The sequence below is a fragment of the Sminthopsis crassicaudata genome, chromosome 6, assembly GCF_048593235.1.
Source record: "Sminthopsis crassicaudata isolate SCR6 chromosome 6, ASM4859323v1, whole genome shotgun sequence".
Lineage (NCBI taxonomy): Eukaryota > Metazoa > Chordata > Mammalia > Dasyuromorphia > Dasyuridae > Sminthopsis > Sminthopsis crassicaudata.
The window spans coordinates 199883817-199900435 of record NC_133622.1 but is presented as its reverse complement, the minus strand read 5'-3'; the positions used below and the strand labels follow the sequence as shown (position 1 = coordinate 199900435).

Sequence of the window (16619 nt, the reverse complement as noted above, 5' to 3'; positions counted from 1 at the left end):
TGGCTAATATCAAGGTAATGTGGTTTGCTGGATGGGGAATTGGATGGTTCTAATCCTGGTAACTGTACCTGGGCAAGTCCCCCCCCCCCAAATCTCTGACCCACCATTTGGTCCTCCACACAACGAGTGAAGTGGATGATAGTCAAATCTTGGTCTCTGCACTTGCCTCAAGCTCTGATGTTCTTTGGTTCTGTAGTGAGCCTAGAGACCTCAGAATCCCTCTCTATTGTGTCCCCCTAGCATCCTATGCGGCCGAGGCATGCAGTGTGCTCACTAAGGATCTGTTTGCACCCTGCTCCCCTTATCTGAGCCCCGTCCCCTACTATGAGCAATGCCGCAGGGATGCCTGCAGGTGTGGACACATGTGCATGTGCTCCACACTGGCTCACTACACTCATCTGTGTCGCCGCCATGGAGTTACCATTGACTTTCGCACCCAGCTCCCTGACTGCGGTGAGTAGAGCCTGTGTGAGACCCAGCTTTGTGTGAGTGTGTTCCGGGATTGTTGTGTGCATGACCAGTCATCTCAGGGAGCTGCAGTTGCCTCAGGGGGCACCATGATTAGATATTCTTTCTTCTCTTAGTCTTCCATCACCCCCATCACCTTGGCAAATGTATTTATCTCAAGAAAATCAGTTTAAAGTGACTTTTGAAGGTAACCTTGAAGGGGAAAAGCTGTTCCACCAGGCAGCCTCAGAAGAGGATGAAGAATGTAGCCTGTCAAATTTCTCACATTCAAATATGGCTACTCTTTCCATCGCAGACCCCACAACTCCTCAATGTCAATAGCTAAGAAAGGGGAGGAGAAGCCTATTTCATTTTCCCTACCTCCTTCCACATCATCCCTGTGTGCTTCACCTTTGTCTGCCTCAGTTTCTCCATCTATAAAATGCAGGTGATAATAGCCCTTACTTCATAAGGTTGTTATGAAGATTAAGTGAGGTATCATATGTTAAGTACTTTCAAACCTTAAAACAGTATATAAATATTTATCATTACTACTATTAGTATTCCTCCCCCTTTTCCTCCTCATCTTCCTTCTCTTCTTCCTCCCCATTTTGCCTGTTCCTCCTCCTAGTTCTACTATTATAACCAGTTACTATCACCACCACTATCATCACTATCACTACTACTACAACACCATTACTACCAACTGCTACTACATGAAGTTGTCATTGTTGATCTTTGATGCCTCCTTCAGCTGCCATCATGGCCATTGAAACAAATTGTTCTCATCCACCCATTCTGCCAGGGAAAATCTCTCTGCTTGGGGTAGACACCCCCTAACTCACTGTTATTTTTCTCCACGGGAGTGGCCCACCTGTCTCACTTGTTCAGTGCCTCACTCATTGCCTCAGATCAAAGGGGATTGTGTATATGGTCTGGGATGGGGCACACTGGAACTACCTTTCCTGATCTGTGACTGATTGCCTTTCTTCCCTATAGCACTGTCCTGTGAGGCCACGAAAGAATATAGCCCTTGTGTGTCAACCTGTGGGCAGACCTGCGAGGCCCTGGCAATGCCAGAAAGCTGTAGTGATGAAGAGGACCACTGTGTAGAGGGCTGTGCCTGCCCTCCTGATACCTACCTGGACAGTAAGGCAGAGAAATGTGTCCCCAGGTAGGAAGACCCTCCTACTGTACCCCAACTTTCCATCTTCCTTCCTCCAAGAAATTCATTTGACCCTCAGGTTTTGTTGTTTCTTAGAAGTAAGTTTTGCTTGGATACTTTCCATTTAATTTTCATATTATGAGTCAAGACTCTCATCACTGAAGAGGGTGGGGAAGGCAATTTCCTCATTGGCCCCTTCCCATGAAAATAATCATAAAAATTCCTAGCATTTATATAATTCTTTCAGGTTTATGAAACATTTTATCTGTATCATCCCTTGATCTTCAGAGACAATCATGTAAGATAGGTAGGTGCTAGTACTATCCCCATTTTACAGTTGAGGAAACAGAGTAAGAAAGATTAAATGACTTGCTTAGGGTTGCAGACTTTGTAAGGGAGGTAAGAATTAAACATAGATCTTCTTGACTCCTAAGGTCCTGACACTATATGTGTGCTTTCAACAGATAACTGCTATCCCCACTATCTCTATTATTTTCATAATATAGAGGGTCTTAAACTTCTATCATATAGGTTCTGCCTCTAACACTCAATGGAAAATGAAGATTACCAATGACCTATTATTAGCAAAATCCAACAACTTATTCTTAACCATCATCTTCTTTGATTTATTGGTCTTATTTGGCAAACTGATCACCCCTTTTGGATTCAATTGAATAAATATTTAATAAATACTAATATGAAATTAATGAATCAACAAATGATCATATGCCAGGTATCCTGTGAGGATACAAAGAATGAAACAATTTTTCCCCAAGAATTTTTTATTTGGTGTCTATTCAATTTTACAGCAAAAAGCATATTTAAACATGCACACAGCAATGGCAATGTATCAACTTTATTTCTCCTTTTAATCCTTAGTATTCTCTACAGTAACATATTTGCACATATTGTACATATACTTTAGATGTATTATTTGACGTGAAAACACATTTTAAAAAATATAGCACTTCAGTACTGATTTACTGCTAAGTCTTTTTTTCTCCAGGTTAAACATCCCCACTTCCTTCAACTAATCCTTGATAAGTTATGACATACTGGTTTCAAGTCCCATAATGCTATTGTCTCCTGGATACATTATGTACATCTATCCATTCATCTATCCACACACACATAATATATACATTTGTATATATTTGTATTTACTGACTCTTGAACATATCTAATGTTTTCCCACCTTTATACTTTTGTTTCCATCATTCCTCCTCCCTGGGAGGGAGTATCTTCCATCTCTCCCCTACATAGCTAAATCCTGCATGTCCTTTAAAACTCAAAATACTTTCTCTCTGTGAAACCATTCTATGCTACTGTAGCTCACAGAATCATAGAATTCAACAATATAGCGTGTACACACAAAGAGACACAGACATAGATACACACATACATATGTAATATAAATTTTAGCTACCTTGCCATATTATTGAGTGATAGCTTGTAGTATATAGTATGCTGGTAAAGATTTAACAATCAGCTCTCTGAAAATGCATGACATACTTTTAAGTTTAATTTACATTATTAATTTTTCTCCATCACTTGCTTATGTCTAGAGTTGGAACTCTAGACAAAATAGTAAATCAAGCTATGATTCGTAGTATTTACCAATTTCTTAGGTGGAAATCCTCATGCCCAAAATTTAACAATAGGCTTTTGTGAGCCAGTACACCTACTCATGGTCCACCAAAACCATAAGATCTTTCTCTTATGGACTAATGTCTATCCATGTTTACTCATCCTTTCACCTCTACTATTGTATTTTTTTTAAATGAAACAACCCTTGCTTCTCACTAGGAAACAAATACACTGGAAATTTACAATGTATACAAAAATAGATAAGTATAAGGTGACTTGTAGAGGGATAAAACATCAATTAATGGATTGGGAAAAATATCACAAAGAAGATGACTCCTGAGGGAATGCAATCCAGGCATAGGAAACAGCTTGTATAATACATGGCAGTTTGAGATTTAATGCTGTCTTTGGGGAGTAATTAGTAGTTAAGTTTCCTTGGCCCACAGCATGAGTAGAGGGAAAGCCTAATATGAAATAATGTTGGAAAGGAAAACTGGAGGGCAATCACAGAAGATCTCATCCAGCCAGTTGAGGAGTTTGTATTATATATTGGAAGCAATAAGAAGCCTTTGTGAAGACTTTTTAGCAAAGAGGTCAGACTTTTACTTTATCAAGTTTATTTCAAGTTGTAGGATTAAAGAGGGCCCTCTGACACTCACTTGTAGGAAGCAGAGGTGATGATAAACTAGTAAAGGAGACTAAGAAGAAACCCCTCTGCTAGATAGGAGAATCAGACCAAAGCAGGAGGCTTTCATTAAACTTAATCCTTCATGAATGTTTGACGGGCTGGAATTTTGCATTGTTCCTGCCTGTCAAGATCTTTGGGGATCACGATTTCTCTCATCAACTCTAATTTCTCTGTTCTTCATTACCACAGGAGCCAGTGCCCCTGTTATTTCCAAGGAGTTGATTATCCCCCTGGAGAAAACAACATTCCATCCCTGGGCCATTGGTAAGCTTGCCAAGGAGCTATGTCAGCAGATATGAGCATGTACATCACCCTTACTAGCATACTAACCAGTGAGATTATCCTCATAATTAGCCATTTGGAGCCATATGGGTTCAGTTGCAATAATTAACTCATTTAGAATGTTTACATGATCTTCTTAAAAGGCATAGGAGAAGCTAAATGTCTGGTATTTCCAGAGTTGAAGCTGTCCTATGCAATTTTGGGGAGAGGAGAAGATGCTCTATCTTTAATAGTATGTGTATATTGTAATATATAGTATGCTGGTAAAGATTTAATAATCAGCTCTCTGAAAATGCATGACATATTTAGGTTTAATTTACATTATTAAATTTTTCTCCATCACTTGCTTGTGTCTAGAGTTGGAACTCTAGACAAGACAGTAAATCAAGCTATGATTTGTAGCATTTACCCATTTTTTAGGTAGAAATACTCATAGCCAAAATTTGGTTCCACTCTCCACAGCCCTGTCACTGGCTGGCTGGACTGTCATGCAAAATCTTTCCAGTCTGTCATGGGCTAATAAGTGATTAAAACTGTCACTGACCATCCAGATGCTGACTGAGAGCTTGGCCAACCAATGGGTGAAAAGAGGGTGCCCCCTAACCATTTCTAGGGGCTCATTATAATGAGATGCCCATTCCAAACATCTTTGAATAGGCCTGTTTTCCTGTCCATGACAGTTTGACTGAGAGACAATGTGGTGTAGTAGGTGGAAAGCTAAGCTCAAAATTCAAAAGACCCGGATTCAAGTCTCACATCTAACCCATACTGACTCGGTGACCTTGCAAGTCTTTTAAACTTTTCAATGCTTCAGGATGCTCTCTAAGAAGATAGATGGCTAATGGGGATTGGGAGGAGAGTTTCCTTACAAGAAATTCCTTTGGGAATGAAGTTATAGGTCCAACCTGTACTCTTCACCCCATCCCCTACCCCTTTGCAAAAACAAACTATAGTGTCTTAATTAGCAAGAATTCTATTAAGGAGAACTTTCTCATTCTGGGGCTCATAACTTTCTATGCCCAAGTTTCACTCTTTCATGCTCCTTTACATTTTTACATGTATTCACATATTCTCCCATTCCAATGGAGGATGAGTATAAAAACAAACAGATAAAGTCCAAACCACATTTGTTTAATCTACTACCTTTTCTTCTACCTTTCTTCATGGTCCTGGAGGTAAAGACCATGGTGTCTTTATGGACACCATAAATGGAGGATGATGGCTGCCCCAAGGCCCTCAACCACTCATGAGACTCAAAGGCAGGAAGGTAGACTCAAACATTTTTAAGAAGACTTTCAACCATGGGCACCTGGAGCCAGAAGGATTTCATTTGAAATTTCTAATAATCTATAAATAAATTAATAAGTTCTTCAGAATTCTCTCCTTCAGGTGTGCTGGTTAAGATTTAATAGGATGCACCAGTTTTCAGTTTGGGGACAGTGTATATTCTGTATGGTCTATAAAAATCTGGTCTAGTCCTTGGAAGGGCTCCTGGGCGCGCGCATGCGTGCGTGCGTGTGTGTGTGTGTGTGTGTGTGTGTGTGTGTGTGTGTGTGTGTTGGCAGAAAGAAGGGTCTCCCACTCTTTGACTCATACATGGAATCTCTTTCTTTGAAGTCACTGCATAGATGGAGTCATGAGTTGTGACAGCAGAGCACCAGGTAAGGCCGGGGGACATGGGAGGAGGGGGACAGCTTGGCTCATAGGATCATAGTTCTAGACATAGAGAGGACTATTCCACTGGACTTCATTTTTAGAATCCAGATGACTCCTCATTTCTCAGGTAAAATGTTTGAGACTCAAGAGGACTGAAAAGATTTACCCAAAGTCAGACATGTAGTTAGGCGCAGAACTTATTTTTGAATTCAGGTCCCGAGACTCCAAAGCCAGCCCCTTTTCCACTGCACCACGATGAACTAACCATTGAGGGGGACACTGATAAAAATCACTGTACTGGGAGAGCCATCTGCTCTGCCCAAAGGGAATGGAGTGGGATTATATTATTATACAGTACAGTAAACATTTATTGAGCGCCTATTATGTTCCAGGTACTGTTCTAAGCATTGGGAATAACAGATAAGAATCCCCTCTAAAGGAAGCTATAAGTGGGGTGGGGAAGCACTGTCCAGGGGATGACAGGTGTAGGAAGACATAATAGAAACACATCTGTTGAATAACTTCATGGATTTTGGTCATAATCACATAGACATCTATTTCCAGAGTTTAAAGCTAAAAAGGTATCATGGAGAACATCCAATCAACGTTCTCATTTCACATCTGAGGAAACTGAGACACATAGAGGGGAAAGTAACTTGGTCAGAGTTACATATGTATTAAATGTGGAACATAACTACATTGATATTTTTGTGTGTATGTTTATTTGTGTGTAGTTTATTAAAATCCTGCTCTAGGAGGGTGGAGGAAAGGAGGGGAAAATTTGGAACACAAGGGTTTTCAAGGGTCAATGTTGAAAAACTATCCATGCATATATTTTGAAAATAAAAAGCTATAATAAAAATAATAATATCCTTCTCTAGGCATTAACTAGCTGGGTGGTTCTGAATAAATCAATCTCTTTGGATTTCATCTGTAAAGTGATATGAGATGATAATTTGTAAGATCTGTCCTAACTCTCAACTTAAACTACAGAGAGTGTCTGTTTTTTCCTTTTACCCCTAAGGAATCTTCCACCTGTAAAGAAGGTATAAAGAAGGACTTAAGATTCTGTTTCTTAGTAACGTGGAAACAAATCTAGTTGTCTCTCTTTGCTGGTCTTGAGTCCTTAACCTTTTATGTCAGTCCTATGGTTTTGTCATTCAGTCAGTTGATCACTTTGGCACAAGAATAATTGGAAATTTGGACAGAGGTTACAAAAGAACCCTCAAGGTGTCTTCAATTTAATTGGGGTGACAAAAAGAAAAATAATAAAAGAACAACTAACTTCTAAATAGTGGAGTAGAGATTATATGTGAACCGATCAAAAAATTCAAAGATTAGGGTGCAAGCTGAAATAGTTGAGGAAGGCTTCTTGAATGTAGCATCCCCTGATGGATGAAGAGGATCTGAATAGGTAGAGGAGGGGAGGGAATCCTTAAGAGATCTTAAGTGTGGGGCAGCTAGATGGCACAGTGGATAGGGCACCAGCTTTGAAGTCTGGAGGACCTCAGTTCCAATGCAGCCTCAGAGCTTAATACTTTCTGGGCAAGTCACTTCAGGAAAAAAAAGAGAGATCTTAAGTCCCTCTTCTGGGAAGTCACAGAGCATTCTTTCTTCCTTTTGGATTTTAACATTCCCTAATTGTTGCCTTACACATTGCAGATTATAAGGGTTTAAGTGATTTAAAATCTTATGTCTCTTTTCTGTGTGATGGTTGTTCCTTAGAAAGAGTCTGGAGTGGGAGTAGAATTAATGACAAATCTGGACTGCATTTTCTCCAGTCCTAGATAGCAGGGGATTCTTGAATTGTGCCAGAATTGGGATCCCCTCCCCACCCTGTAAACCAAGTCTAAAGAATATTTCCTGTTACTTCTTACTGTCTAGCAAGCCCTGTCCTTTCATGTTCCCGATTGTCTTTCAGTCGCTGGCTGTCCTGTGGGCCAGGTCTTTGTGAACTGTACAGACCCCCTTGCCGACCTTGCCCTGAGTAGAGAGAGGACGTGTGAGCACCAGCTGTTGAACCTGACAGTGCCTGCCCATGGACCCTGTGTCTCAGGCTGTACTTGTCCCCAAGGGTATGTATTCAGCCCTTCTGTTTCGATTATACCTGGGAATATTTGGAAAGGTAGTATGGGAAGTTGCATTTACATAGGAATATATAAGAAGTTATGTTTAAGTTGAGACTTTCAAGAAATAAAGGATTCTGAAAGTCAAACAAAGACAGAAATGAAATCTGTCTCTGCCTCCAGAAGTTTTAGTCTAACCAGGGAACACAACATTTATATGCTTCTAAGCACAGATATACACCTGTATATAACACAACAGATACATACGCATATGTATGTATGCACAATATACATCCACACATGTATGTATATACACATATGCATACATATATATATACACAAAATATAATATATTTATATAGTATGAGGAGAGACTGCATTTCAGGCATAGGGGAAAACCATATCTGTAAGGATGAGGAGGCAAGAGATAGAATGTTGTTTAAAGGGAATGGATGATTTGTTTTTTATAATTTTTATATATATATATATATATATATATATATATACATAATTTTTCCAGTTACATGTAAAATGATTTTTTATATTTGTTTTTAAAACTTTGAGTTCCCGATTCTCTTTCTTCCTACTCGCCACCCCATCCCCATTGAGAAGGCACATGTGAAATTAGTTATGTAAAATATTTCCTTAAAAGTCATATTGCAAAAGAAAAGCTAGATCTTACTCTTCCCCCTCCAAAAAAAAAGTTTAAGAAAAATAAAGTTTTTTTTAAGTATGCTTCCATCTGTATTTGGACACAATCAGTTCTTTCTCTGAGTATGGATGGTATTTTTCATCTTAAGTGGGAATGGATATTTTAAGTGAAATAAAGAATGCATGAAAAAAAGTCATATGAAACAAGACTTGAGTTAGATTGTAGACTGGAGGGATCTCCAAGGGCATGAAATCTCCCCTTTTCTGAGCATGAATTCCATCCCTGTTCAAGAGAACAATAAGCCATCACTTAACTCCATAGTTGGGAAACTCATTATCTCCTAAAACAGCCCATTTAAATTTGGCACAGCTCTGCTTATTAGGAAATTTTTCCTTTTATCAAGCAAACTGAAAATTGCTTTCCTATGCTTCTGTCTCCCTGTTTTTCTCTGGACCCAAACAGAGCAAGTTTAATTCTTTTATAGAGGACAGAGACCAGCCCCCAATCTGCTCATCCATTGATTGTACCCTTCTCTCTCCATGCTAAGCTTCTCCATTTTAGCTGGAATTCCAGCTTCACCTTTTCTTTACTCAGAGCTTTGAAGTCAGCTAATATTATTATGTTATATTACAATATCATAATAGATAGTATTTATTTAAAACATTAAGATTTGCAAAGCACTAAATATATAATATCTCATTTGATTCTTACAACAGTCCTATAGGGTAGATGCCATTATTATGACCATTTTACAGATGAAGAAATTGAGAAAGATTAAGGGATTTAGGTAGGGTCACATAGCTAGTAGGTGTCTGAAGCAGAATTTGAGCTCAGGCCTACCCACTGAGCCAACTGGCTACCTTGTGTTTTCCATGTCATGCCGAGTGTGCGCATATGGAACGAATGTCCTGCATGTGTCCTATGGAGGCAAACATTGCATTCCAAGATTGCAGGAGGCCTCTGGGTTGTTCTTTATGTTTTCACGAAGAAGGCATGAGACTCATTTCATGTCTGATGAGAGATTTTATTCTCTGTTAAAGTTCAGCCTGTCTAACTTGGTGGGTCTAAGATCTGATTTATGGTCTTTAAACTGTGTCCTTTAGTCTGAGTTAATGTCATCTGTCACCTTGATGAGTGTTAGGGCCTGACTCGGGCCGAGGAACAGAAATAAAAGAAGGAATGACTTGGGCTTGGTGCCAAAAGCCTGCCCACTACTTCCTAGAATTCTGTTTGGAACAATATGAATGAAATGAAAATACATTTATTGATCTCTTACTATGTGCTAAGTGGTGGGAATACAAATTTAAAAGCGAAGAAAGACCTTGCCTTCAAGGTTACATCTTCTGAGAGAAGAGAAAACACAAATAGTGAGAGAAACACACAGGGGAGAGGTGGGTAGAGATAGGGCATTTTGCATTTGAAAGTAACAAATGGGGGTAGGGGGCAGCTAGGTGGCATAATGGTTAGAGCACCAGCCCTGAAGTCAAGAGGACCTGAGTTCAAATTTGACCTCAGAGACTTACCCCTTTCTAGCTGTGTGACCCTGGGGAAGTCACTTAAAGCAAATTGCCTCAGGAAAAAAAGAAAAAAAAAGTAACAGATGGGGAGTAGACCATGGCAGAGTGGCTCAATATAATCCTTCCTGTGAAAATTATAGAATTGATTTGTTCCTGGTTCTATAACTGAAAGGAAAAGGGAGTTCAGATGTGAATACTATAACAAGGCAGTTGGCAAGGTGATAGCACAGGTGACTGGAGAGTTGGGGAATGAAGTAAAGTAGGGCTGGGGTCTTCCAGAAACGGTGAACCAAGCGAGACATTCATCCTTCAGGACTGCAGAAATGGAAATTTGTAGCCTCTGGAAGCCTCAGGGACTGAAACCTGAGCCTTTAAGTCAAATAAAAATGGACATATTAGAGGCAGATTGGTTTACCCTTGTGTGGACAAAAGCAATAAGGATCAAGAAGGGACCTGAGGGAGGAGGGTTGGGATTAATACCTGTGAGATTTGGAGCAAAGACCCTGTGTCTGAGAACTGGGTAAAAACATGGGAATTCAGCCAGTCTAGGTTCTGGCATGCCCTTGCTGTCCTTAGGCTCCCAAACATGGGATGACTTAATGGCCAATCTGTGTGTGCTTGCTGTGGGCTCACGGCAGTGGGCCGTGACTGTGTATACATGCTGGCTATCCCAAAGCAAACATGTTGTACACACAGGTCCATAGTCACATTCATTCAATGTGTCTGAGTACTCCTCTGGACAATCCTACTTGTTAGATTAGTGGAGAGCCCAGTATAGGATTGAATGTGTGATTACCCCATCTCAGACAGGTCTAGGAGAATGAATGAATGAATGAATGAATACGAGAAAAGGTATATAAGTAGCAACAAAATATATAAAAATATACAATATATAAATATATATTTATTATTAAATATAAATTTATATTTAATATATAAAATAGATCCAAAATATAAAGGCAACAAAGTAGGTTTGTTCTAGAAATATAAAACCAAAATTTCAGCCTTGAGAAAGCTTATATTCTAACAGGAGGAAACAACATCCATAATAGAATGGTGACTTGAGAAGGGTGTTTTGGTTTGGGAAATCATAGGGAGGATTAGTGGAACAACTGAGAAGTTGACTTGCCCTTTGTAGTAGCAATGATGGCATTACAGAAGGTACCCACTTATTCATTGGCATTTCTTAAACTTTATGATGTTTAAAAAGTTCAAGACATAATTTCTGGGTAATTAGTCATTTTATTAATAATGCTAGCATTTTAATTAAAGGTCAGTGGCACTCTTGAATGTCAAAGAACATCATGGCTGTGGGTTCACTTATGCTCTTGGAAGAGGGTATTTCTGAGGGTGGCAATCAACTCTGACTGATTAATAGTTAGTGAAAGAATGAAAATTACAGTGAGGAAAAGGTTGGATCTATTCTAATAAACTTTGATTATTTAATTTACTTCTAAGTTACCCAGCCTTGGACAATTTATCCAAAGAAATCAATCCTCCCCCAAACCTGAGTGGAAGGTTGGACGGGGTCTGACCAAATTCTGGAGAGTTAATTGAATCTCATTATCCAAATGTCCTTCAAGAGAATTAATTTTTAACATGAGGAAAAGGGAAACTTCTGGTTCTCTCCAAATCATTGGCTATTAATATTCACTTCTCTCAACCTCCCTTGGTAACATTGCTTACTCCTAATCTCCAGATCACCAGCAACTTGTACAAATGAGGCTCAGAAACTCGGTACCAGAACCATTAACTTTTGCTTTGCTTGAACTGCCCTTGCACCATTTCCCAAGAGCGCTGGAAGGATAACATGCCTGGCTGGTTGTGTTCGGGTATAATCATGTTCTCACTGAAAAAAGAATACAATTCCTCTGGCTTACTGAAGAGAGGCTCTGCTGGGATGGAAAGTGATCAGATTAGGTGCTTCCTGAAGGAAGAAATTCAGTCTGTAAAAGAGGCAGAATGGTAGAGGGTTAGAAAGAAAAAATTGGAGCCAGAAAGTATGAAAATACATTGTGTGATCTCAGACAATCATATTACCTCTCTGGGTCTCAGTTTACTTATCTGTAAATAGCAAGAGTAGTATTTGTTCATCTGTTTACAGAATGCTCCTAAGAGCATCGTGCATTGATTAGGTTATAGTCCAGTTTGTTATTTAGTCTTTGTATTCTTCAGCTATTAGCATAGCCCCTACTGTCTAGAAATAGGCACTTAGTATGTATGAAGTGAATTATAATGCAAAGCAGAGAAGATAGTGTATGCTGAGGAAGCGAGATCAGTGACATAGTAAAGCACGGTTACCGTGGGTGCGCCAGGACCAGGAAGACACTTTTTGCAATAGCCAGAAGCAGGGCCTGTGACTTGTTTGGGGTTTGGGAAGACAACCTGTTCAGTCACTAGTGACTGCTGGGAATTGGGAAGTCCAGCTGCTGTCGATCCTGGAGACGTAGGTAGGGCTGTGGCCAGAGACCTGCAGTAAATACACCAAAAATCATCTGGGCATGGACACAGATTGTATGAATACCATTTGGAGTGGGAATGGGGTAGCTCTACTTACCTCTTAGGAGATGTGGACACCTGATGATTAAGCCTCTGTCTGTGTTTGTGTCCCCAGGTTGGTGAAACATGGAGATGAGTGCTTTGTGCCGGACGAGTGCCCATGTTCCTGGAAGGGGAAGGAATACTTCCCTGGGGATGTGGTCAATTCTTCCTGCCACACCTGGTGAGTTGGCAGCAATCATTCTTCTGAGAGCCCACTCCTCAGGGCATCTACACTTTGGGGGTGAAATGGGATTCTTTGGGCTGCTTGGCAGATCTTCCTTTTCCTCTCATTACCCTTCCAAATGTACATGGACATCTGCATTTGTGTGGGAGACTGTGTGTGACTGTGTGGGAAACTTGAGTCCCATAACATGAGACCTGAGGTGCCCGATTTGACTGACCTTATTCTGGGACCAAAGCTGGAGGCCTCTGTAGGTGAAGGAATAATCTTGAGAAGGCAAGTTGACAAATCCTTTGAGTTCATATTAGTTGGTCTTCCCCACCATTCACTGCAAATATTTTTAAAAGATGTCTGAGAATTGCCTAGCTCATAACTTTGGTTTTTGAGAAACCTGTGAAGTACTCCTGTAAAAAGTTCAAATCTTTTCTTTCTTTCTTTCTTTCTTTCTTTCTTTCTTTCTTTCTTTCTTTCTTTCTTTCTTTCTTTCTTTCTTTCTTTCTTTCTTTCTTTCTTTCTTTCTTTCTTTCTTTCTTTCCTTCCTTCCTTCCTTCCTTCCTTCCTTCCTTCCTTCCTTCCTTCCTTCCTTCCTTCCTTCCTTCCTTCCTTCCTTCCTTCCTTCCTTCCTTCCTTCCTTCCTTCCTTCCTTCCTTCCTTCCTTCCTTCCTTCCTTCCTTCCTTCCTTCCTTCTCTCTCTCTCTCTCTCTCTCTCTCTCTCTCTCTCTCTCTCTCTCTCTCTCTCTCTCTCTCTCTCTCTCTCTGCTTCTCTGTCTTCCCTGTTTGTTTCTCTCTGTGTCCCTTTGTCTGTCTGTCTCTGTTTGTCTCTGTCTCACTTTTTCTCTCTTTTTTTCTCTTTCCCTCTCTCCCTCCCTCCCTCTCTCCACCTTGGTCTCATCATCTTTAAAGGGAGAAGGCTAGATTATTTGATCTTTAAGGTCACTTGCAGTTGAGCAAAATCTTTCAGTACCTGTAAGGGTCCCATAACACCCCTTACTGTTTCAGGCCTGGAATTAGCTCTACTTGTCTTGTGTCTTAAATTTGTTGTCAGCACCCTTGTCTTGAGGGATAGAAAAGATTACTTCTTCTTTCCCTCTACAATTGCACTAGACATAAAAACAGGGAGTCATCACCGTTATCTTTCCAAGGCCTCTTCTTAAAGGATTCCCCAAACTCTAGGAATTTTCAGGTCTCTTCATCTCTTGCTAGATGCCTCATCCCACTGCCTAATCTCCATGTTCACTCTCAGCATCTACCTGCCCCAATGCTGACTGCCTGCCTCTGCCTCTTGGAAGGTCATCAGTTTTCACTTTCTCTATCCATCCTGACTCTGATGGATGCTCTGGCTAACTGTTCAGCCACTCCCATTCCATCTCTACTTGGTGGGCAGGTAAAACAAACTGCCTTTAGCAGTTCTACCCACCTCTGGAATCAACATTCATAATCTTGGGGCTCTGGAGAAAGGCCTAGCTCTTGCATCAGCATCAGATGTTCTCAAATTGCCTTTCTCCCCCTGCACTCTTTCCCTTCCATTGCCTACAGACCTATGGAACTGAATCCATTTCCTTTTCTCTTGTACTGAGAAGTCAGATCAAAGACACAAGATGCACAGAGAGGGGTTGGGAGCTACTGTCTCCTTTGAAAAGACTCTGGGCTTGCTTGAGTCAGGCCAGTGGAACCCCAACCTGTCTGAGATTCAGTTCATTTAATAAGTATTTCCTATGTACAGTGAGTGTCTAATGGTTGTGGCCGAGGGGATGCAAAGATAAACTAGGCAGGAGAGGAGCGCATAATAAGCATAATAATGTAAATTAAATTAAATTAAGTTTCCCACCTTCCCATTTTCCTGTCTCTCTCTACAGAAGACCCTTCCCCATGGAACCAGATTTCAGAGAAAACCACCTTGAGCAAAAGATGTGTTTGCCTTGTGTGTCTCAGACCAGTAGAACTCTCCCTTCTCCTCCTTCTATTAACCATCCTGCTTTGCATAATTAATCCACCTCCATTGAACTAAAGGATTTCTTTTTCAAGAGGCCTACTTTTGTCATTCTTATTTATGGAGGGAGGGAATAGAAAGAGAGACAGAGAGAGTCTGAAAGACAAAAAGAGAAAGGAGATGAGATCTATTTATGATGGGGCCATATATGTGAGAGGGGATAAGAAAGTTAAGTGGAAAAGATGGCAAGATGACTAGTTAACCAGAAGGATAGGTACAATGAGGATGCAGCTGAACTATGTTGCCAGTGAACCTGCTTTCCCTTCCAGTGTGTGCCAACATGGCTCCTTTCAATGTACTTTCCACCCCTGCCCTGCCACCTGTACTGCTTATGGAGATCGACACTATCGAACGTTTGATGGACTCCCGTATGATTTTGTGGGGACCTGTAAAGTGCACTTGGTGAAGGTAAGCAACCTGGAGCTTCTATCCTGCAGTGGTCTTCTGTGGCTCATTTGGGAGAGCTAAGCCAGAGTAAAGGATTCTGGATTTATTGGGTCTCTGCCTGAGCCTGGGCTTGGGAATTTCAAGGACCTGGACTCAGGGACAATTTTATGTGTAAAGTGGACCCTTTGTCCCAAAATATCAGCAACTCTTTTTGTTGTTTTGCCATTGTGGTTATATAGTAATATATTAATTACTTTTGTATCTTCAATTGTCTCACAAAACACAGATGTATTTAGGAGATATCACACAGATATTTTGGGGGAGAGAGCAGACCTTAATTCAGGGGTTCCTTTATAACTATTAGTGAGTACCATAGCTGGGACGAATTGAGTAGGGAAACGGTATCCATGTGATAATGGAAGGGAGGGAGGAAGAGATCTTTTTTAGAGGGATGGAAGGAAGTATAGCCTGGTGACAAAAAGAAAAAAACTGGCATCGCTAAGGGTTAACCTGGATCAACAGTGCTTCTGTTAGAATTATGTTTTTTCCCTCATTTCTCTCTTAGAGTACATCAAATTTTAGCTTCTCTGTTATTATGGAAAATGTAAACTGCTACAACACTGGAATCATCTGCAGGAAGTTTATTTCCATCAATGTTGGGAACTCTCTACTTGTGTTTGATGATGACACGGGCACTCCTGTAAGATTAAACTTGGTGATATTATGGTGGAGGGACAGGAAATCTGGAGAATGCTTGGGCTTCTCTGTCCTGCACTAAATTGAAGTTAATCAGAAGCAAGTCAAACAGGTCATGAGCATGGAAGTCAAGGTCAAAATGGTAGTTCAACTCAACAGCACAGAAATCAGCAGACTCTATGTATTAGGATTGTGATGCGGAGTAGTAGGTCAGGGAGGGGAGTCAGGAGATCTGAATTGGGGGAGAGAACAGACCTTAATTATTATCTTACTCTCTTATCATGGTCTGATACAGTTTTAATTGAGTCATTTCCTCTGTCTAGTTTTCTGTTATTTCTCTAAAAGGAGAAGGGTAGGCTAGGTTATATATCATTTGAAAGACAGCATGTGATCAATCATCAGAAATCCCACTTCTAACACCAAATTATTGGCTGATAGCAAATCCAGAAGTGAATTTTTTTTAGAAAGTTTGTCATCCAGAAGAGGGGGATAGGATACTCCCCCAAACCTCTATTAAATTATACAATGTTCCAGCAAAGGAAAAGGAAGCAACAGGTGATTATCATGGAGGTAGTTTCCAGATAAAACACACAGGTTGCTTGAGACATGGGAGGAAACTCCTTACATTTCCTGAAGCTATCTCCAGCCCCCCTAGAAGGCTTCTGGGAAAGCTTAAGCCTGGACATCCTGAGTTAAGGATTAAATATATCTAGTCCTTAAGCAACAAGTTTTGTCTCTCAGTCACATAGGGTTAGATTAAAACA

The 16619-nt window shown here is 40.4% G+C and overlaps 1 protein-coding gene across 1 annotated transcript in view; it reads left to right on the top strand.

The window, feature by feature from the left end:
• Positions 1-16619, top strand: part of OTOG (otogelin) — a 93262-nt gene that overhangs the window by 31034 nt on the left and 45609 nt on the right. Inside the window, exons 14-20 of the mRNA XM_074275776.1 lie at positions 241-453; positions 1447-1596; positions 4077-4151; positions 7747-7900; positions 12675-12782; positions 15042-15180; positions 15725-15859. Of these exons, the coding sequence (XP_074131877.1) occupies positions 241-453; positions 1447-1596; positions 4077-4151; positions 7747-7900; positions 12675-12782; positions 15042-15180; positions 15725-15859 (974 nt within the window). The remainder of the gene's footprint in view (positions 1-240; positions 454-1446; positions 1597-4076; positions 4152-7746; positions 7901-12674; positions 12783-15041; positions 15181-15724; positions 15860-16619) is intronic.